Source organism: Anas platyrhynchos, chromosome 8 (assembly GCF_047663525.1).
Source record: "Anas platyrhynchos isolate ZD024472 breed Pekin duck chromosome 8, IASCAAS_PekinDuck_T2T, whole genome shotgun sequence".
In the NCBI taxonomy this organism is placed as follows: domain Eukaryota; kingdom Metazoa; phylum Chordata; class Aves; order Anseriformes; family Anatidae; genus Anas; species Anas platyrhynchos.
In genome coordinates this window covers 10536739-10558003 of record NC_092594.1, presented here as the reverse complement: position 1 = coordinate 10558003, position 21265 = coordinate 10536739, and the positions used below count along the sequence as shown (strand labels likewise).

The 21265-nt window shown below is 34.3% G+C and overlaps 1 protein-coding gene across 50 annotated transcripts in view; it reads right to left on the bottom strand.

Moving 5' to 3' along the window:
- Positions 1-21265, bottom strand: part of LOC101794547 (uncharacterized) — an 80890-nt gene that overhangs the window by 13956 nt on the left and 45669 nt on the right. For 10 of the 50 annotated variants that reach the window (XM_072042026.1, XM_072042029.1, XM_072042041.1 and 7 more), the window contains 39 exons: positions 21154-21189; positions 20790-20831; positions 20015-20059; positions 18733-18765; positions 18401-18424; positions 18110-18148; positions 17953-17994; positions 17648-17683; positions 17482-17526; positions 17324-17359; positions 17162-17197; positions 17014-17049; positions 16592-16636; positions 15971-16000; positions 14209-14244; positions 13553-13594; positions 13329-13370; positions 12358-12396; positions 11790-11831; positions 9376-9417; positions 9235-9273; positions 8870-8911; positions 8729-8767; positions 8282-8323; positions 8142-8180; positions 7777-7818; positions 7636-7674; positions 7188-7229; positions 7044-7086; positions 6870-6910; positions 6322-6363; positions 5421-5453; positions 3600-3638; positions 2843-2881; positions 2552-2590; positions 2227-2268; positions 1961-1999; positions 1234-1263; positions 279-320 (listed from right to left, as the gene is read on the bottom strand). In XM_072042026.1, coding sequence (XP_071898127.1) covers positions 279-320; positions 1234-1263; positions 1961-1999; positions 2227-2268; positions 2552-2590; positions 2843-2881; positions 3600-3638; positions 5421-5453; positions 6322-6363; positions 6870-6910; positions 7044-7086; positions 7188-7229; positions 7636-7674; positions 7777-7818; positions 8142-8180; positions 8282-8323; positions 8729-8767; positions 8870-8911; positions 9235-9273; positions 9376-9417; positions 11790-11831; positions 12358-12396; positions 13329-13370; positions 13553-13594; positions 14209-14244; positions 15971-16000; positions 16592-16636; positions 17014-17049; positions 17162-17197; positions 17324-17359; positions 17482-17526; positions 17648-17683; positions 17953-17994; positions 18110-18148; positions 18401-18424; positions 18733-18765; positions 20015-20059; positions 20790-20831; positions 21154-21189 — 1521 coding nt within the window. Of the gene's footprint in view, positions 1-278; positions 321-1233; positions 1264-1960; positions 2000-2226; positions 2269-2551; positions 2591-2842; positions 2882-3599; positions 3639-5420; positions 5454-6321; positions 6364-6869; positions 6915-7043; positions 7087-7187; positions 7230-7635; positions 7675-7776; positions 7819-8141; positions 8181-8281; positions 8324-8728; positions 8768-8869; positions 8912-9234; positions 9274-9375; positions 9418-11789; positions 11832-12357; positions 12397-13328; positions 13371-13552; positions 13595-14208; positions 14245-15970; positions 16001-16591; positions 16637-17013; positions 17050-17161; positions 17198-17323; positions 17360-17481; positions 17527-17647; positions 17684-17952; positions 17995-18109; positions 18149-18400; positions 18425-18732; positions 18766-20014; positions 20060-20789; positions 20832-21153; positions 21190-21265 lie in introns of all 50 variants that reach the window. The other 40 variants (XM_072042034.1, XM_072042077.1, XM_072042028.1 and 37 more) reach the window with 39 other exon arrangements.

Below are 21265 nucleotides of genomic sequence, written 5' to 3'. Positions count from 1 at the left end.
GAAGGCAATGGAACTGATTCCCAAAGTAAATATTTAAATTGTTATGTACCTGTCTTTCTGCCAAACATTTTCATTCAAAGACTTCTGTTTGAATGAATAATATCTCAAATGGAAAGAGAAATAGAATGATGCAAGAAGGTCCTGTGTATATTTTAAATTGTAACTAATTAATTTTCAGAAGTGTTTAACTATTCACTATTGACTCTTTTTAGTCTCTCTAGACATCACATTGACAGAAGAACACAGGACACGCTTAAGAGGTAATGAACGCTGCTTACATTTGCAGAGGAATTGCTTCTCAGTGAGGTAGGTGATCCACCCTGTGGGGAAGGAGGAAAAAAAAAAAAGGTAAAATAAGTTATCCTTTGCTTTGTCTTTAATCAAACTAAAAATGAAACAAAACCTTACAATGCATCTTCCTTGGTACTTTAAAAGAAGAATATCACAGTTTGAAGTTACATTACACTAAAATTTCTCTTTTCTTAACTTGCCAAGATAACTAACTGTCCTTTTTGGCCTGTAAGGCCAAAAGAACCATCACAAAGAACCATTTTTTATCTACCCATGACTGATTACCTAGAAAATAAGAACACTACCCAAGTTGTGGGAGTGTCTTTTACATGCTACAAGTTGATTGACCACATATTATTTTGCTTTGGAAAACATATGGTACCTTATTTCACAGCCTAAATAATTTGATAAGGACTTAAAAGACAATGAAAGGTCCTTAAAAGGACAAATGAGAGGTGTTTCAGAGTTTTTTTTTTTTTTTTAATGAGACTGATATATTTCTGAGTCAATTTTTTACAGCTGGCAATTTCATAGACTTTGTTATTTTAGCCTCCCTTCATGATGAAACTTTTGTCAATTAACTCTGGTATTTAATTTAGAGTTCTACTCTACAGTAAAACCACTATTGCCTTTCTTTAGAATTGTTATTTATTTTTAAGAAGACATATACATTTCTATAGATACTGTATGGTAACTGAAAGCTACTGTTCAGTGAATACACCTTGGTGCCAGCAGTGGGCATCTGAATTCTGCATCTTGGCATAATGAGAAATATCTTCTATCATGCCAATTATATGTAACATCACCAAATGAACAATGAATATAAAATCAAATAGTACTTTCAAATAGATAAGTAAATGAGTTATAAATAAATAGGTATACAGATAGTTTTCCAGATTAATATATAGTAAGAAAAAAATACAATGAACAAACAACACTTACAGAACTTGCGCCAGAGCAATCACATCCACCCTGTAAAGAATCCAGAAGGTATTTAAGATCACAAAAACAGAGCACTGAAAGGGACTCTAGTTACAATTCTTCTACAATCTCAGGTATACAAACCATAAAATAACATTCATATCTGTCCAAGTTCTCTGTAGAAATTAATCTATTTTTTTTGTTCTCTCCATTCTTTGCAACTATTCGTGGGGTAAAACCTAATTTTATCTTCAAATCTGTTATCTACAGTTTTTACTTTGAGAACTCTACTCACCAAATGTGTAAGTAAAAAAAATCTGAGTAGGACTACAGAACAAGTCTTGATTATTCTCCCCCCCTCAAAGAGGCCAGAGCGGCTGGAATACATTCAGTATTCTTACATACTACAGATGTTAGGGAAAGATGACTTCCAGCGGAGGCCTACCAGGATTTCTACTCTGATTAAACTAAGAGGTGGCTGGAGTTTGCCATTCTGTGCCTCATTGCCACATGCAATCTAGATAAAATAAGTATAAAGAAAAAGAAACTCAGATACAACTGACAGACAGATGGCTACTTTGGCTTCTTGGATCTCTGAATATAGGAAAAGAAAGTAGCATGCCACCTAGGCTTTGGACAAGAAAGACGGTGGTGAGAAAAAACAGTTCTTGTGAAGGAAAGATACATGGGTAAATTGGGGATGACTGTCACTAGCACAACTGTCTGGTGTGGAGAAAGAAAATCCTACCTGTCCACCATATTGGCTGCCTCCTGAAGAAGGTGATCTCTGTAAATAGTTATATTTTCATTTGAAAGATCATCTTTAAGTTTGACATGTCTATTTGATCAAACTGTATTGTCTTTTATACTCTGTAGAATTTTAAAGAGGGTTTTAAAAAAAAAAAAAAAACCACACCAAAAATACAGTAGTCTAAAAACTTACATGTTACCAATTCCATAATATTTTCTTGAAAGACATATACTGGGGGAAAAAAAAGAAGAAAAACTTCCTACCTGCCCACCATACTGGTTGTACTGGTTGCTTCCTGATGAGCTCTGAAAAAAAATTACAAATTACTTTCCTTCTATTCTTAAAATACACATTGTAAAGAATTTTTATTACTTTCATTTGTTTCTTAGTGTCAGAAACAGTTTATTCCATTACTGTATTTTGAGCATTCTGCTTCTACTTGGACATTTATATAAACTTATATATAAATAAGAGGACCATATGGATTTCAGTCCTCGTTAAAAAATTGAAATCTCTGCAATACAATACAGAGGTTTTTTTTTTTTTTTTTGTTTGTTTGTTTGTTTTTTTAAGTACAAAAGTATTTACCTGTCCACTGGAGTAGCCACCACCTTGAGAGGATAATCCCTGAAAACAAAGAACAACAATTGAATTTATTTCTGTTTATAAGGCTTCTAGAAAGCAAGACTATGCTATTCAATAGTTGTATACATGCTTTTACAAAATTGTTTGGTTTTCATTAAGTTTATAATTAGATTTCGCAAGACAGCTGTCACGAGATTCTGGAAGGAATAGTTGGGCATAATTTGTAAAGATCACTTTTAATAGAAGGGCCACTTGGAAATGGAACTGCAAATAATGAATAAAATAGATGCTTACATGTCCACCTGAGTGGCTGCCTCCTGGGGAATAAAAATCCTGGAAAAATGTATTGAAAGTACATGACAAAAAAACCCAAGACTTCCTTTCTTTTGTAGCATGGAAAGATAAGGAGGAAAGTTGAATACTCTTTCTGCCTCTCCACATTCCTTAACTTTCTTTCATGGACTGTTCAAGAACAAGAAACACTTTCTGCATAAAACAGCACGTGCCCCTTTATCCATGCTTTTTTGGTGAAGAAGATACTCTTTTGGAAACAATGACTAAAGAGTTTGTATATCTTCACCAAAATAATTTCCTAGTCTGAGTCACTGTATTCTCATTTGAAGTAATAAAATGGGTGACAAGTTAAAATGACAGGAAAGTGGAAGCTCTTGTAAGTATATCGTAATGCACTAAAAAGCACAGGGTTTTGCCTAGAATAAATGCTCGAAAAAACATGGCATAGAAACCTTTTGCAAAGGACAATGAGTGAAAAAGTGGGAGATCATGAGCAAGTAAATTGTGGCACTGTGCTTGTAATTGTGAATTTGAGATTTAAGAGCAGACCTCAGAATCAGCTGGGATTTCTGGTAGTGCTTAAACACTTTAGCCATACTCTCATTCTGTCTTTGCCTTAGCTTGAGGGCTTTCTAGTCCACATCAAAAGCTGCTACACCAGCTTCCACACAAGTTGTAATTCAGCTGGATAGTACTTGCCAGTCCTAAAAAAACTCTGGGGCAGAGAACCCAGTAACATTTAAGAAGGAGTGCTTACCCGTTCACTCTGCCGGCTGCCAGATGGTGAGGTGGAATCCTGTAAAAACATTAGAATCCAGTTATTTCATGGCAGATATCTCCATTTCATCTAAGCAAGGGTGGAAAACAAAGAAAACTGTGGCTTTGTTTGTGTGACTTGTTGGGAAAGTTAAAAATGGAGGGTGTAGAATATGCAGTATGCTTTCAAGTTCTTTCTGTGCTCATTTTTGTGAGAGTGGCACTTCTTTATTTGGAAAGCTATCCCAGGCCAGAGCTAGCAAGAAAGGATTAGTTGCCCTAGAAAAACAAAAACAAAAAACAAGACCAAAAAAAATCAGAAAAAAAAAAAAAAACAAACAACAGAAACATTGATAGAGATATATATAAACTAGTGTAATTTATATTTTTTTTAAGTAGATATTCAATATCGAGCAATAAAAGAGTGAAGTCTCATCATAAACTATGTTATTTCCCTTTAGAATATGATAAAGAAAAACAGTTGCATTTTAAAAGATATCTTGGATCTTGAAAGACTTCAGCGGTACACACCAATGTTCTTAAGAGTTTAGTTCCTTTCATAAGCCTAGGGGCCATCTGTAGCGTAGTTTAACTTTGATGAGCATCCACAATAAAATTTTGATTAAAGAAACTGTTGTGTAAACTAATAATAAGTGTGGCTGAAGTACACAGCTGTACTTATAAAAACCTTTGAAGAACCATTTTCTACTCACCAATACATTCGAAAACTGACTTAGTAGAAATAAAGTTAAAATTGCTCAATCAATTGCTCAAGACTCCATGAAAATGACAAATGAAACGTGGAAAGTTTCATAAACACCTTTAGCAGAATTATGGGAATAATACAAAAAAAAAAAAAAAAAAAAAAAAAAGTATTTCCTTCTGACTGAAGTAAACAGAATAGAAAGCAGTTCTGACCATTCTACATGAAAACACAGCATTCATACGTAATATGTAAATGAAGGAGCTTGAAGCTCCTTTATTCATCTGGTATTGGAAAAAACACACAAATAAGTGCTGTTTGAACTGAAGATGGAAGGAGATGGAATTAGTTTCCACAGTAGTGATAAGTTAAGTTGTAAGATAGACTGAAATGGTATAATGATTAAAGGTCAAATATGTGTTTTCTCAAAACATGGAAAAATAGAATTTTAAAATAAATCTGTATTTTAAGAGCCATTGAATTGGACAGTTGATTTGTGTGAAGAAACAAGATAAGTGTCAATGTTATGAGAGTCCAGAATAATAAATACATATACTCTTAAGGATATAGTCCACAAAAATTAACCCTTAAGAACTGAAATGGTTCATCTGATATAGTGATAATACAGATATTGTTGCAGTATTAAATTACTATTATTATATTAAATACTCAAAGTACTCAAATCACTGGAAGTAGAAAGAATCTATTTTTTTTTTTTTTTATATTGTGAGAATATACTGATGTGGAATTTTGACAGAAATTATGAAATAAAGAAAGAGAGCTTCCTTTGTAATTGCTACATCTAATGACCAATTCAAAAATGCATGACTGTGACAAGTATGAACTGTTGCAATTGTAATTTTAGTGTGCTAAATCCTTATCATACCATAGCACAATAATGTGACATAATTTAAATCTACTTTTTCTTTTATCTATAGAAATAATATAATTTCAAAAAAATTCTTGCAGAAAATTACTAAGCAACACAGATTATTAGAATATGCTGTGAAGGAGCTCTTGGAGGTATGACCATGAGATAGGTAAAGGTACACATAAGCACCCAGACATGTTAAAAGGTAGTAAATTCTGAGATTGGTATACTAGAGAAAAAATACTTACCATGTCATCGGATTCACCACCTCCCATGGAATCCTATAAAATAATGGAAAAACATTTATTTTCATATATAAAGGACTTTTGACCTTACTTGTAAAAAAGATACATTAGAAGAATAAAAATAATGAACCACTTAGAATTTCTAATTTTACCTAAGCCATGGAATGTTCAAGAAAAGAAAAAGATGTATAACTTTACTTGGTGCTTAACCAGAGGAGGTTTAAGAAAATGAACAAACTAATACACACACACCTCTCAGAATTACTTGTAAACATGTTCTCTCTTAGGAAACATCTTAGATAAAGTTGATTTACAAAATAAACTATTATTTACATTCAAATATCCCATTATCTAGACTTTGTTTCTAGACTCTGCAATAGAAGTACCAATAAGACAATATTTTTCTATGAAAAAGCAGTCTAGATTATGTCTTATTTTTAATAAATAATTTTACATGAATTTGGGTGGTGGAAATGTATTGCTAAACAAAAAAGAATGTAGTCCCTACAAAATGGTTCTCCAATGCAGTTCACATCGATATATACAGACTTAAATACAGTATGTGCATTCCCCTAGACTTTCAATGGCTTCTACATAAGTAAGTGATGTAAAGTAAATGCACAAAATACTTTTCAGTGAGCTACTGCAAAACCATTAATTAAGGGGAAAAATGTTATCCTAATTAAAATAGTCACAGTGGCACAGTAAGCAGGATAGTTTTATAACGCATAACCTTCCAAGCATTATGAAAACATTTGGAATTGTAAATGGGTAAATAAAAGGGAAACCAAAAGCTATCACATGGTCATCACTTAAAAATAGTTGAAATATAGAAGCCAGTGCATGTAAGAACCAACACAGCAAGCTTCAGCTTTTGATGAAGCATGATAGAAATGATATTTACCTGACCATAAGATCCAGCTCCACCATATGTGGAAGATCCATCCTGTTCAGAAAACAGAAATCATTTTCATTTTGCAAACAGACATTTCATTTTGGAAGCATACTTGCTGGGCAGGGGGGTGGGGGTTCTGTGGAGATTTTAATTATGCAAGTATTTGCTTAGTTATTAGAATGAATATTGAGAAGGTCAGTTATATCCTTGTAAAACACTACCTTGACATATTCTTAGAGCAAATTCTGTTTCTTCTACTGAAGAGACATTATTGGATGATAACTCAAAGCTAGTATTATTGAGGACAATAAGCTTTAGCAGTTGGAAGCACACAACTTTTCACATACATCCCTGTAAAATTCCATGACATGAAGAGTATATGGAATTTCACTCCTCAGAGAAAACAAACTAACAAACAAAAACCTTCACTGAAAGGTAAAGCGAGAGCCCAAATAAAGAATATATAGCTATATGTAGGAACCATGGTGTTGGCCCTAAGCACCATTTATACAAGCAACCTTTATACAAAAACAAAAAAGGGAAAAAAGAGTATTTACCTGACCGTAGGATTCACTGTTACTATCATACACAGAAGACCCTCCCTATAGAGAAAAAAAAAAAAAGACTTTAATATTTTGATTCCTCTAAGAAAGAGTTTTTCTTCTTTCAAGGGCAGTACAGGAATGAAGATAATGGAAGACTGTGTTGACTTTACAAATGAGGAAGAAAACTTGCCTGTCCATAAGATCCACCGGGATAGTATGACGATCCTCCCTGCAGAAGAAACAAGGAGTTACTATTTTGGATCTAAGGTGTTCTCTCAAGAAAGTTTTTTTAGGCTTCTTGCATGCAGGTACAATGACTAGAATGTGTACCTGGTTACCAGAATAAGAGCCGTGGAATGAACCTGGGCCTCCCTAAAAGGAAAACACAGACCAGCTAGTTTCTTGCAGCCCAGGTAAGTGCTCCTTATCAAGGCATACAGTTCTCAGTTTATACTCTTTCTCTCCATTTTGAGCTAACCTTTAGTACCTAAATAAAAATTAAGACCTATAATGTTAAGGCAGGAGAACTTTTCAGGCAGCAGTTTTCTTAGCCTGTTGACATTTAATATCTGCAAAGAAACTGTCTTCACCTTTCTGTACTGTTCTCTGCCAGACTTCACACTACTAAGTTACTTCACAGTTGATTTAAGTTAGCTAGTCTAAGAGAAAACTGTCAGGTCTATAATTACAATATTTCATAGCAACCGCGATACTGGCAGTCTAGAAATCAGGATTATGGCTGTCTGTGTTATCCACTTGAGGAAGGAGGAACAACTACCTGTCCATAGGATCCTCCAGGATAGAAGGAAGATCCTCCCTGTGCAGAAGACAGAACGGGTTACTCATTTACATTTGAATACTCCTTCTGGAAAGGTTTTAGATGGAGCTTCTGAGTAGGGCACTTTATCTGAATGTTTACCTGGTTACCAGAATACGTGCTGTATGAAGAACCTGGTGCTCCCTGAAAGGAAAACATAGACTACCTACTTTCTTGCAAACAGAGCGGTATAAATAAATGTGCCTGACCTTCACTTTAGGCCAATATTGTTAAAGAACAAGAAACTTTACAGCAATGATTTTCTGAGCTGAATGAAAGATGAATCCAAGGCAGTTCTAAACACAGAGTAGTCTTTTTGCTCTGACAGACTTTGTGCTGTAAGTTACATTGTGTTTGATTCAATAGTTGGGTGTTAATTAGGATATTTCCTAACATTCACTATTCCGGAGTACAGGAACGAAGGTAATGGAAGACTGTGTTGACTTTACAAATGAGGAAGAACTTACCTGTCCATAAGATCCACCGGGATAGTAGGACGATCCTCCCTGCAGAGGAAACAAGGAGTTACTATTTTGGATCTAAGGTGTTCTCTCAAGAAAGTTTTTTTAGGCTTCTTGCATGCAGGTACAATGACTAGAATGTGTACCTGGTTACCAGAATAAGAGCCGTGGAATGAACCTGGGCCTCCCTAAAAGGAAAACACAGACCAGCTAGTTTCTTGCAGCCAAGGTAAGTGCTCCTTATCAAGGCATACAGTTCTCAGTTTATACTCTTTCTCTCCATTTTGAGCTAACCTTTAGTACCTAAATAAAAATTAAGACCTATAATGTTAAGGCAGGGAAGTTTTCAGGCAGCAGTTTTCTTAGCCTGTTGACATTTAATTTCTGCAAAGAAACTGTCTTCACCTTTCTGTACTGTTCTCTGTCAGACTTCACACTACTAAGTTACTTCACAGTTAATTTAAGTTAGCTAGTCTAAGAGAAAACTGTCAGGTCTATAATTACAATATTTCACAGCAACCGCAATACTGGCAGTCTAGAAATCAGGATTATGGCTGTCTGTGTTATCCACTTGAGGAAGGAGGAACAACTACCTGTCCATAGGATCCTCCAGGATAGAAGGAAGATCCTCCCTGTGCAGAAGACAGAACGGGTTACTCATTTACATTTGACTACTCCTTCTGGAAAGGTTTTAGATGGAGCTTCTGAGTAGGGTACTTTATCTGAATGTTTACCTGGTTACCAGAATACGTGCTGTATGAAGAACCTGGTGCTCCCTGAAAGGAAAACATAGACTACCTACTTTCTTGCAAACAGAGCGGTATAAATAAATGTGCCTGACCTTCACTTTAGGCCAATATTGTTAAAGAACAAGAAACTTTACAGCAATGATTTTCTGAGCTGAATGAAAGATGAATCCAAGGCAGTTCTAAACACAGAGTAGTCTTTTTGCTCTGACAGACTTTGTGCTGTAAGTTACATTGTGTTTGATTTAATTGTTGAGCGTTAAATAGGATATTTCCTAAGAGTCACTATTCGGGAGTACAGGAACGAAGGTAATGGAAGACTGTGTTGACTTTACAAATGAGGAAGAACTTACCTGTCCATAAGATCCACCGGGATAGAAGGTAGACCCTCCCTGCAGAAGAAACATAAGGAGTTACTATTTTGGATCTAAGGTGTTCTCTCAAGAAAGTTTTTTAGGCTTCTTGCATGCAGGTACAATGACTAGAATGTGTACCTGGTTACCAGAATAAGAGCCGTGGAATGAACCTGGGCTTCCCTAAAAGGAAAACACAGACTGGCTATATTATTGAAAACAGACATCTAAGTAAATGAGTCCAGTTCTGAATTTGTTCTTTCAAAAAATATTTTTCAAAATAGATGTTATAAAATATAAACATTTTACTTCAGAAGGGATGTTTCTGCTATCATTTAAAGAGAATACTGGTAATTTTTGTCAGAAGTGAAAAAACCTTTAGCTTGGACTTTTCAGGTTAAAGAACCTGAAAAAAAGTAATTACTCTTCATCTTACTCTTTCTCGTTACAGAATAAGATGTTATGGCTGGTTGACTCTAGGTTATTATAGATCATTGTTATCATGTTTTTCAAAACTGCTAAAATAGCAAATTTTCAAAGTACAAATAGGTTCTAGTTGATGAGATACCACTTAAAAGAGAAATACTATTTACCAGTACATAACATCCATTATTACTGTCACATCGTCTTTGTACACAAAAAAGACAAGCAAAGTATTATTCTATGGTTTGACTATTTCTTCACGGAATTTGTAGACTGAGACTCTGTCTTTTGATAGATCGTAGAGGAAAAAGTGGAATAACTGCAATGTGACAAATTTGGGAAACCACATAAGAAAATCCATTTTTTTTTTTTCATTTGAAACAAGGTTTAAACATGAACAGCTTTGACACTTGCTTTAAAAATCCCCTTCCTTTCATAGCTTTTAAGTTTTAGAAGAAAACTTTTACAGGAATTTTCCTCTTGGGCTGAAGAATCTTCAAGGAAATAGATGACTTGGTATTTTATGTAAGATTCATGACTGCTGGTTTATTTATTCATATGTATTCATCTACAACTTGATTCTTTTCATGCAGGACAAAAAAACCTGCCTACCACAGCAATGTGTTTAAATGTTAATCTTAGGCATTGCTGTTGCCATATGTAGAGGATATACCCTGGACAGAAAATTAAAATAAGTCAACTAAGTCTCTTTTTGAATTCTCTCTATTCTTTTGAAGGTCAATAAACTTTACTGTTGGGTGAAGACAAAGATCGAGACTATTGCTGTGTAGTTTATCATAAATTAATATACCAGCTGATACTATCACAAACTGAAATATGAGTCTCTTGGGTAACCAAGTCCAAGCACCTACACTGAGAATTGATTTTTTTTTTTCTTGATCAATTTAGATGTGTTTTTCCTTCCTGTTGAAAATCGTTCTTTGATAGTAACTAAACACACCCTCCACCTCCTGGCCAGGGTATGGTCATTTGCTGTTTAAAACCAATTGCAAAAAATTGCAAAAAGCACAGAGGGGAAAAGGCCATAGTAGAATGAAAACTTGCATAATTACATACTTTTTCCTTGTAAATGCATTTTTTAATGTAGTATTACATAACAAAGCAAATTTTTTTTTTTCTTCAATTAAATTTTAAGATTAATTAAAGGCTATATTTTTAAAACATATGGGTCGTCATTACTGGTCAACCTCAGTTATGTGAGAGAGGTGATCTGCCAGACCAAAATTACTGTTGCTAAATGTTAACCACAGTAAGTTCGGAAAGCAGTTATTTCTTCATACAATTAATTTGTTTAAAGTACATGCTTTTTATAGAAATAATAATTCACAACAAGTTTCTTGTTGAAATTGAAAACTGAAAAAAAAAATTACACTGTTCAGGAGGGTTTGTGTAAATACAGCTTCAAGAAAAAATTGTAATTTTTCAGGTATGAAATAGATGATGTAAAAATCTACATTCATTATAATTTACAATAGGGATAGTTTAAATCTGTAACATCTGAGAATCAAAAAATACATATCTTACACTTTATAATAAAATATTCATTTCTGTCTATTCAAACTGTAGAAATGCTTATGTTTTATAGGGCAATAGATATGATGAATTTTACTAAATAATTCACTGCTATGCAATATAAAAATGCACCACTGACAATGAGGTTGCAGTGATTCTCTTTATGGGTAAGAGCTAGTTTAAGTATTAAGTTAAAAGATTATCTTTTGAAATATTTATCAAATTTTGACATTTTAGTCACAATGCTTTAAAAGATGTGTGAGAAGTACAAGGAAGCTAATCTGAATCCAGTTAAAATCTGGGATTACTATGGGACATATTGACACGTTTTTGAAGGCAATGAGTAATTAGCACATAACAGTCAACTGACAGAACGTTTGCATTACAAAGCAGTTACAGAAAGTTAGTGCACAAATACTAGTTATGTGCTTACAGTGAGACTTCATTATTCCATTTCATTGTATGTAATTCTATGCATACTAAGGAAAATATTAATAATATTCAGTATTACACTATATTTATTTTCTATATTTATTAGATGATTAATTCAAAACACTTCATTATGTAGATGTAAGTATAAACTCAGGAAAAAGAATTACCTGTCTAACACCACTACTTCCATCAGGACAAATGCAGCCACCCTATAAATAAAATAATAATAAATAAATAAAAGGAAACAGATTGATTTGTGAAAGTTAAGTATAAAACCATATGTGAGATGCCAAACTGTATTTAGGGAAAGAAAGACTGGGGGACTACTGTGGAGCTGTGACTTTTCTTATATCTGGAATGAATGAGAAGGCAGCATAGTCCTAGATGTTTGAAGATTGCTTTGGAATTTAAACTAACATTACATCTCTCAGTGTTATGTCTCAGTTATATATGTCTAATCAAGATAGAACTATCTGGGAAGCCAGGAGTACAAAGAATCACCAATGTCCATTTGCCAATAAGTCATGTGTGAAATTGAAAATATTAAAAAGTGATTTCAGAAGCCATTTCAAATAAACAGTCTGAACAAACTCACTTCATTTACAATTTAATATATGACATTAGCAAACCCCTGCCCAAAATTACTGGACTTAAATTCTAATTCCTTAGTTTAATTAGTTTAATTACCAGGAAGCTATATGAACAAAACTAGTCAACAATAGAGAAATGCCTGACCTGACTTGATCCACCACCAGTTGCAATAAATGATCCACCCTGTGAAGAAACCAATTATTTTTTATAGAAACATTTTATCATATGTAAAGCATAGAAAAGGAAAAGAATCTAATGTGTATAAACCGATGTAGTGAGATATAAGGTCACAAACTCTTTGTACCACTTCCCTGCACCAAACAAACTTATTCATAACTTTTTGCCTGAATCATTGTGAAAATGTAAAGTTGGATGAAACCTATTTGGGGACTGGTACAACACATAACAAATGGATATCAGGAAAACTAATGAAGAGAAGTGCTACCCACTGGAGCTCAGGGATCTCACTGAATTAATGAATTAGACCTCAAACTCTCAGTCAAAGGACTGATGATGTTACATCTGCATAATGCTGGGCATAGTGAGATAACAGATCTCTGAGACAGCTGATGGGTACCACTAGACTACAAAGTATTTTAAAAAAATAGAATCAGTTGCCACTCAGGGTGGGTCAAACTTTCACATAATTCTGGAACATATAGACTACTGCAACAGTTCACAGGTCTACGGAACATGAAGGCTAGAAGGCTAGACCTACTTTTGTGACAGAAGTACACAATTAAGGTATACCTTGTTACCAAATTTTAGATGAAAATGATATAACTGGCCATTACCATCACTATAGCAGGACTGTTTCTAAAAAGAGACTCTGAAACTATTTCTTTTGTGTTTTAAAAACAACTTTTGAGAACATATTATGTAAAAATCCACCTGAAATTGCTACCTGCTTAATGGAGTGGAAGAACAAGGACGCTAAATTCTGTGCCTTTTATCATTCACAACTGCACAAAATTTTAACGTTATAGGGAAATGCTGCCACATCAAATAACATTGTGTAGCACAGATAAATAAGAGGAATGTAATTTTCAGAAACTGAAATATAGTTTGAGAAAGCTCTTTTCAGTAAGATGATAGAGTGGACACTATATTATTACCTGAAAGTTAGTGTGGCTGTTGTTTGAAGTAGAAGATTCATTCTGTGAAGAAATAAGTAATAACTCATTTTTTCAGCAAGGGTAATAAATTCAAATATATAGTTCTATTGGAAAAGAACTATCTAACCCTAGATAGAATAATCTGTTGAAGAAGCTAATATTTATTCTTCTAATACATCAAGCAACTGTATTATCAGCTTTCAGAAATGACAAGTATGGTTTACCTGTACATCATAGTCTCTTCTGCTCAAAACATGTGATGTATCCTGTAAAAAGAGACATTTGCTATTAGGAGATGAAAACTGATCTATAGGAAGTCATCGGCCTTTTTTTTGGTCTGTATTACTTATTTGTGACTCCAGAACCTTTAATGCATATGAGTAGAAGTACCTTATTGTAAAATAAAATATAATTTGCTTCATTTTTTATAGGTTACTGACTTGAAGCTATACAATACAGATATCTATGTCTCCTCCATACAAAAAGAAGCAGAATAAATTACTGAACATTACTTTGTCTTACTTCATCATTCTGTCTGAATTCAATTACCATTTTAACTGCCCTCTGTTTGTATAACGCATTAATTTTAACTAATGGTAGATTAAAGTATCTCTATATGTACTTCCTGATGAACAGGAATTTGAGTTACCCCATACCACACAGCAAGATTTTAATGTCATGTATTTCTTCATATACATGTATATGTTGTTTTAAAATAAGTTCACCAAAAGAGCAAATGGCCAAACTTTTTTATTTTATTTATTTACTTCATTAAACAGGAGAATATTCATTAGGTCAAACATAATTAGAGAAAAGCAGATATAATTATAACAAATTAGGTATAATTTGGGCAAAGCAGTGGGAAATAAAAGTTACTTACTCTGGCAACAACCTTCTTCTTTGCACAACCAGATTTCTGTAAAGGAACCAGAAGCCAGTTATTACTTTATAGATAGACATCCACACAAATACTTCCAGCAAGAATCTACGTGTATCAAAGTGGCACATTTAGGTAGAGGAAAGTGTCTATGGAGTTCTGACTTTCCTCACTTTCAACAGATGACAGTGGAAAATACTTGTATTAGTCATTTTTATTTTCAAATAACTCAAACATTGATAAACGAATTTTGGAGCAAGAGAGGAAAGCATCATTTATCTTCTGAAAACATCATATTGTAAATATAGGAATCCAAATCCTGTTTCTTCATGTGGAACCAAAACAAAATTCAGACCAAATTGTACTATAATACACACCCAATAAACAGTAAGGTAGCAAAGTCTCTCTCCTGCTTGTATTCCCCCATCCCACTCCTGCAATTCAGTATGAAACCATAAAAGCATAAAGCACTTTGTTTACTAAGCTGTATCAACTCTATATTCAAAGCGTGATTCCAATTTTCAACAAATTGGTTTGAGTACTGAAAAAAGCAAGAATTTGTGTCAAACTCATTACCTGATTTTTGTTAAAAGATGTTCTGCAATCTGCGTTCAGTTACATGTTGTCATATTTTTTCTATCAGAGGCAATACACTTTGCTATCATTGAGTCTTACATAACATATTTGAAGGATGTTTTTGACCCTTCAACTTCTCCATAAGAAGTTTGTGCTTAGCAGAGTTCTGTCTCTCTCAGCTCACCCACTGTGGTTTAGAGCAGTGTGTGTGTGTACAAACAGTCTATACATCTTCTTTGTGAGAACACTTAAAAGAAAACTCTTTTAAAATGAAGTCCAACAATGCACACTGAACAGGGATAACCAAGGAAATAATAGCATCTTACGTGGCTAAAGCAGGAAGCAATGAGAACGCTTAAAGAATGCTTACTGTGGAAGGGATTGCTTTGCAGAACTTGTTATATTAAACTTAATGCACTGCTTTCAAGGTAAATACAACTGCCGAAGAAAAAAAGTTTTTAGAAGACCTCCTTACTTCCTGGGATGCATATCTTGTACAGTACTAACATCCAAGAGGAAAAACAGGGAAAAATAGTGAAGCAGTAAAGAATATGGGTGACAACTGAAGAAACAGTAAGAGGCAGATGACAAAAAGTTACTCTAGATGGCAGTAAGAAGTAGAAAAGTAGGCTGTAACAGATGGAAAAAGCTTTTCCATGAGCAAGTATGGAAAAACATCATTCATTTACACAGCAGTGTATTTGCTTGGTAACAATTTGTCCATATAAGTCACCATTCATGCTTGTGGGACAGAATGGAAAGTCCTGACAGAGGGAGCATCACCAGAGGATAAACCTTACTTTAGAACCCTAGCATATTTGCAAGTTTAAATTAGAACAAGTGACAAAAGCTTGAGGCAGCTACATACCTCACATAGACAGATGGTTAATTCCAAAGTAACTATCCAAAGTACATATAGTAAGGGGCCTCATAAAAACTTTGTTATTGTATATTCCTATAAGTACTCTACAGTTTTAGGTAGCTGTGCAGCAGCCTTGAGGACTGATAGAAGGGACTGAGTGCAGAGAAATATGAGATCAAATAATCTCATTCTTTTATTGCTTTACAAAATCTTTCAAAAATTAATCATATACTGTAAGTAAAGGCCCACAGGTCTAACATGGAAGTGCTACTAAAAATGTCATTAATCATTAGAATCTGAGTACTGTAGAAGAGAAAAAGCACTTACCCGACCATTAGCACTATACGTTGTGTCATTCTGGAAAAGAATAAATTAAATTTAAATACAATAAACTTACAGAAACCCAATTATTTCTGATGTTGCGTACAGACAACATACATCATACGTGTTTCATTGCTTGCATCCTCCACTGTCTTGCCTAAATTAGTTTGAAATCCTATCATTCCAGTATGAAGAACATTTTAACACTAACTTTAGGTTGGTAAAAACATGAAGTGAAAAGCAGTGGAATATCTGGCATTTTTTTCTCTTTTAATTCTTTCACTGTATGTATTTAAACCTTGTCCATTTGATTTTATTTTTAATTACTGTAAAATGTATCCTTATTTTGGGGAAATTTTTTCTGTTAGTGCAGTTACTGAAATCTTTTTATTCATATTTCATTTCATCAAGGTAAATGTGTTTAAAAGCACAAAATACATCTGTAAACACCTGAAAATTTTCAGTAAGAAAATATGCAGCTGCTGAAACAGCTATTAGTGTGGGGACTAAATACTCCTTCTGGGTAACTTTTTTTTTTTTTTTGCAAGACTACATATGGTAGTGTAATATTTTCCCATCTACATGAAAAATGTTGTGATGAAAATGTATTAGATAAAGCATACTCACATCATCACAAGCATTGGGATTATCATCTGAGGAAACCTGTGAATCCTAGAAGGACATCAGATACTAGTTATTTCCTCACAAAAAAAGGATTGTTAATAATATATTTTGTCTGATCTTGCACTCTGTGAACAGAACTAAAGGTGCAAACCGTGAATGTGAATGCAAATGTGAACAGAACTAAAGCATGAAAAACAAAAAGTTTCTGCTGAGTTAAAGAAGGATTTTTGTAAGGAAAATAAAGAGTTGTATACATGGCAGTGATAGCTGTTTAGAGAGAATGTTCCATGCTTCAGAAAAAGAAATAAGAAAAGCATAGAAAGCATTACGTTTTACTACATCTATGAGAAAGATGACAATTAATCAGAAAATACAAAAAAATGCATGAAATAATGCATAACTAGAAAAAATAAAGAACTAGTTACCTGATTATCATAATAGTCAAAGGAAGATGATCCACCCTTTAAAATAAACCAATCAAAAATCAGACAAAATTAGCAAATAGAAAACCCAGTTTTGAGCAGAGGCTAAAGCTTGTATGAAGTATAATTGCTGAAACAAATTATTACTTACTTGGCCACCATAATAGTTTTGAGAGGAGGATCCACCCTTAAAAAAAAAAAAAAAAAATCCACCAAAAATCAGGAAAAGTTAGCAAGCAGAAAACCCAATTTTGAGCAGAGGCTAAAGTTTGTATGAAGCGATGTATAGTTGCTGAAACAAATCATTACTTACTTGGCCACCATAATAGCCTTGAGAGGATGATCCACCCTTAAAAAAAAAAAATCCAATCAAAAAATCAGAGAAAACTAGCAAACAGAAAACCCAGTTTTGAGCAGAGGCTAAAGCTTGTATGAAGTGATGTATAATTGCTGAAATAAAGCATTACTTACTTGGCCGCCATAATAGTTTTGAGAAGAGGATCCACCCGATCCACCCTTTAAAACAAATCAAACAATCAAAAATCAGATAAAATCAGCAACCAGAAAAGCTAATTTTGAGCAGGGGCTAAGGCTTGTGTAAAATAATGTATGAATAGAGAAATAAATCATTACTTACTTGGCTGCCACCATAGTTTTGTGAGGATGAACCACCCTTTAAAACAAACAAAGAGAAACCCTACTTCAGAAGAAATTGTGATTTTATTCAGGGGCTGTAAGTAATAATAAACAACTGCCTTGGATTCCTTTAAATAAACAGAACTTTCTAGATGTCAGTAATCATAATAACAGAATCTCAATCAAGCATGGCACAGAGTAGCTACCTAAGAATGAAAAACTAATCTGATTAGAATTTCATATCAGATAGGATTAAAACTTGTGACAGGAGAAAAAAAAATAAAAAATAAATTAAGGTCTACCTACCCGACCACCACCATAATTTTGTGAGGATGATGATCCACTCTGCTAACAACAAAATTAAAAAACGTATTACAATACTGCAGAACCGTTATTGATTAGACACCATAGAACCTGTGGGATGTAAAACTTCAATGGAAAGAAATAAAAATGTATTACTTACCTGGCTACCACCATAGTTTTGTGAGGTGTATGATCCACTCTGTGAAAACAATACAACAACAGTTATAACACTGGAGAACCAAATTTTATCAGAACCCATAAAGCTAGCTTTATTAGGTTGCAGAGCTCTTGGTATGTAAGTTTCAGGACCAATGCAAACTATTGGGAATTAATTGAAGTCTGGAGATGGATCGACTCTGCACGAGTCTATATCCTCATGAGTAACACAATGATACTCTAGATTAGAGCTGCTTAAAATTTTTAATTCAATAGATGATAAAGATCTACCTACCTGGCTACCACTCTGTGATCCATCCTGTAAATTAAACAAGAAATAATGTGTGTTTTGACACTTACTGTTTGACTATAGATTATTTTTAATGAAAACTATGATACTTGTTTAGGAGGTTGGATGGGGCCCTGGCCAACCTGATATAGTGGGTGACATCCCTGCCCATGCCTAGGGGTTTGGAACTGGATGATCTTCAAGATCCCTTCCAACTGATTCTAAGGTTCTAAAATTACATGGATTTGCACTCTATAGAGCTGAGGATGTTACCGGTTGTGTCAGTGGAAAAACTCATTTTGGATATGTCTTAAAGTCAGAGATGGAAGTCCATTTACCTGGTGGCAGGGATTGCTATCATATGAAGTACCCTGTTGAAAAACAGACAAACAAAAAGATAAATCCCCACATTTTCATTTTCTAGCAAAGTAATTATATTTCTTCTTAAATTTCTAACTCAACAGAGGGAGAGTTTAATTTTATTTAATCCTCTTAGGCTATGGCTTTACCCTCTATCACTCCCATACTCCCACACTTACTCATCAAAACATACACACAGGTGATCAAAGCAGGATTACTTGGGTGGAACATGGGAAGCAAAGTAGGCTGGCAATTGATGTGTCTCTGTATCATCCTAGTTTCTCTCGATTGGCAAAAATGAACAGTTTGCTTTGGTCAGTGCTTTTAGGAATCAACAGTTTCTGCTTCATGACAATCTACCTCAAAATCTTGCTAGATTCACCCATTGTAGTTGTAGTCTGCTGCCTTTCATTTCCTTTATTTTTGTGTATATTTTGGCTGCAGCCAGCATTCTTGTTGGAATAACAGCATGAGAAACAGTACAGTGTGTTCTACCCTAGCTGTCACTCCCCTGTTATTAAGAGCACAGTTTTTTAGCTGATAAATTATCTGTGATGCAGCTTTGGTGGAAGCAACACATTGTTCATTGTTTCTTCACATTTCTTCAGTTTCATTGCTGTTATATAGTATCCTTGTCTACTGATGCACGGCACCACTAGTCTTCTATTATTTATGCTCTCACACATGCATTTCTATTCATACTTAACTCACACCAATTTTAATACTTTTGCCAAAAGTTTCTATGTTTATAATGCTCTCTCATTCTCATTGCTTTCTCTGGTTTATTTATTTGGACTTAGGTTTACTATCAAGGCTACACTTTTCTTCACCTAGGATCTTATTGTTGACAACAGTCCTTATATCACTGTAGGCATAAATAAGTTGAATTGGAACCAGGATGAAAACTACGAATCTCACACCACAGGAGTCACTCTCTGAGCCTATCATGTTCCATGGAAACTAAATGGAGCAACATCCAAAAGTCACTCCCAAACACTCTTTGCTCAGCAGATAAATGTCTACTGTGAATGATAGAAAGCTTGTAAGTCTTCTGTTCCTAACAGTATTTGGGAAAAGCCACTACATTTTGGTTACAATGACCAACAACTGTTAGCCTTTTTCTAATACCCAATAATCTATTATCATATAACAACAAAAGCAAGAGATTACTAATAGACATTGTATAACCTGTTGAGAACCATTACTACAACATAGAAAGCTGGGTCTACTATTCAAGTATCTTGGAGAAAGTTGACTTACTTGTCCACAACCATTACTACCACCTGAAGAAAAAGATCCACCCTGCTGGAAAAAAAGAGCAGCTCAGTGATCTGGTTATTCCTTTTCCCCATTACAAATATAGAAGTAACTTTTAAAGGGTTTTAGTTATCAGAGTGCTCAAGAGGATGAAGCCCAGCAATGTACTACTGTGAATTTCCTTGTAAAGTATTGTGGATGTTGAATATTCTGTTGCATCAAAAAGACGGCACTTACATGTATTCCTTTGTATGTGGGAAAGATTATCTTCAGAAAGGCTGTTCCCAGACCCACAAGAACAAAACAGTCACAAGTCTAACTTCTAGCATGAGGTGTTACATAGCTTCACCTAATTACTTCAAACCTCACAGAAATCTCACTGCATATACAGGGACATCACACAAATCACAGCAGTACATAATATGTATAAGTATGATATGAAAATTTAAATGTTTAATTTTTAAATTTTAGTATTTCAAAAATAAAAATAAGCATTATGGAATATCAAGTACATGAGCTCTATACCCAAGAGCAAAGTGTCCTTTAAATTAGCAGTCACTCAGGACATGTAAGTGCTTTTGCAGTAACATGGCACTCAACTTTCTCAAATGCTGTATGCTGGCTGGTGATTGACTGCTGCTTACAAGACCATAGGAACTTTTATAAAATGCATAATGATTATGCATAGACAGCTGTGCAAAGGTTTCCCAAAAAGGCTCTTCCTGAGTCAGAGGAGACAGAGCAGTGCGCTTATCTATGGAATATCCAGCTTGCTTACCTGGCCATAAGAACTGCTGATGACTGTGTATGTCGGCCCACCCTAAGACAAGGACATGATTTGATTACTCCCAGTTTGTAATCAACTTTCTTTAGGAAAAGTAAAAAACTACATCCTAATGCTATGCAGGGCAAAATGAAGAGCAAGGATTTCCTCCTGGCTGTCACAACGATTTTGAGCGAGATGATTTCATGTGTTAGGCATTTAAAAACACAAGTAGAATGTGGAATATTACTAAGCATGAGACCACACTTTCACAGAAAATGTCCTTTATAATTCAAATTCCAAGCAACTGCTAAGTGCTCTTGCAGTGCCACAGCACTCAACTTTATCAAATACTTGCCAGTGATTGACTGTTGCTTACCTGGCCATAGGAACTGACAACTTGAGGCCGGTAGACCTGTAAGAAAAGCAAGAATCCATTTGTAAATACAGATGTAGTCGTCACAAAGCTGCAACAAAGGCATTTTCCTCAT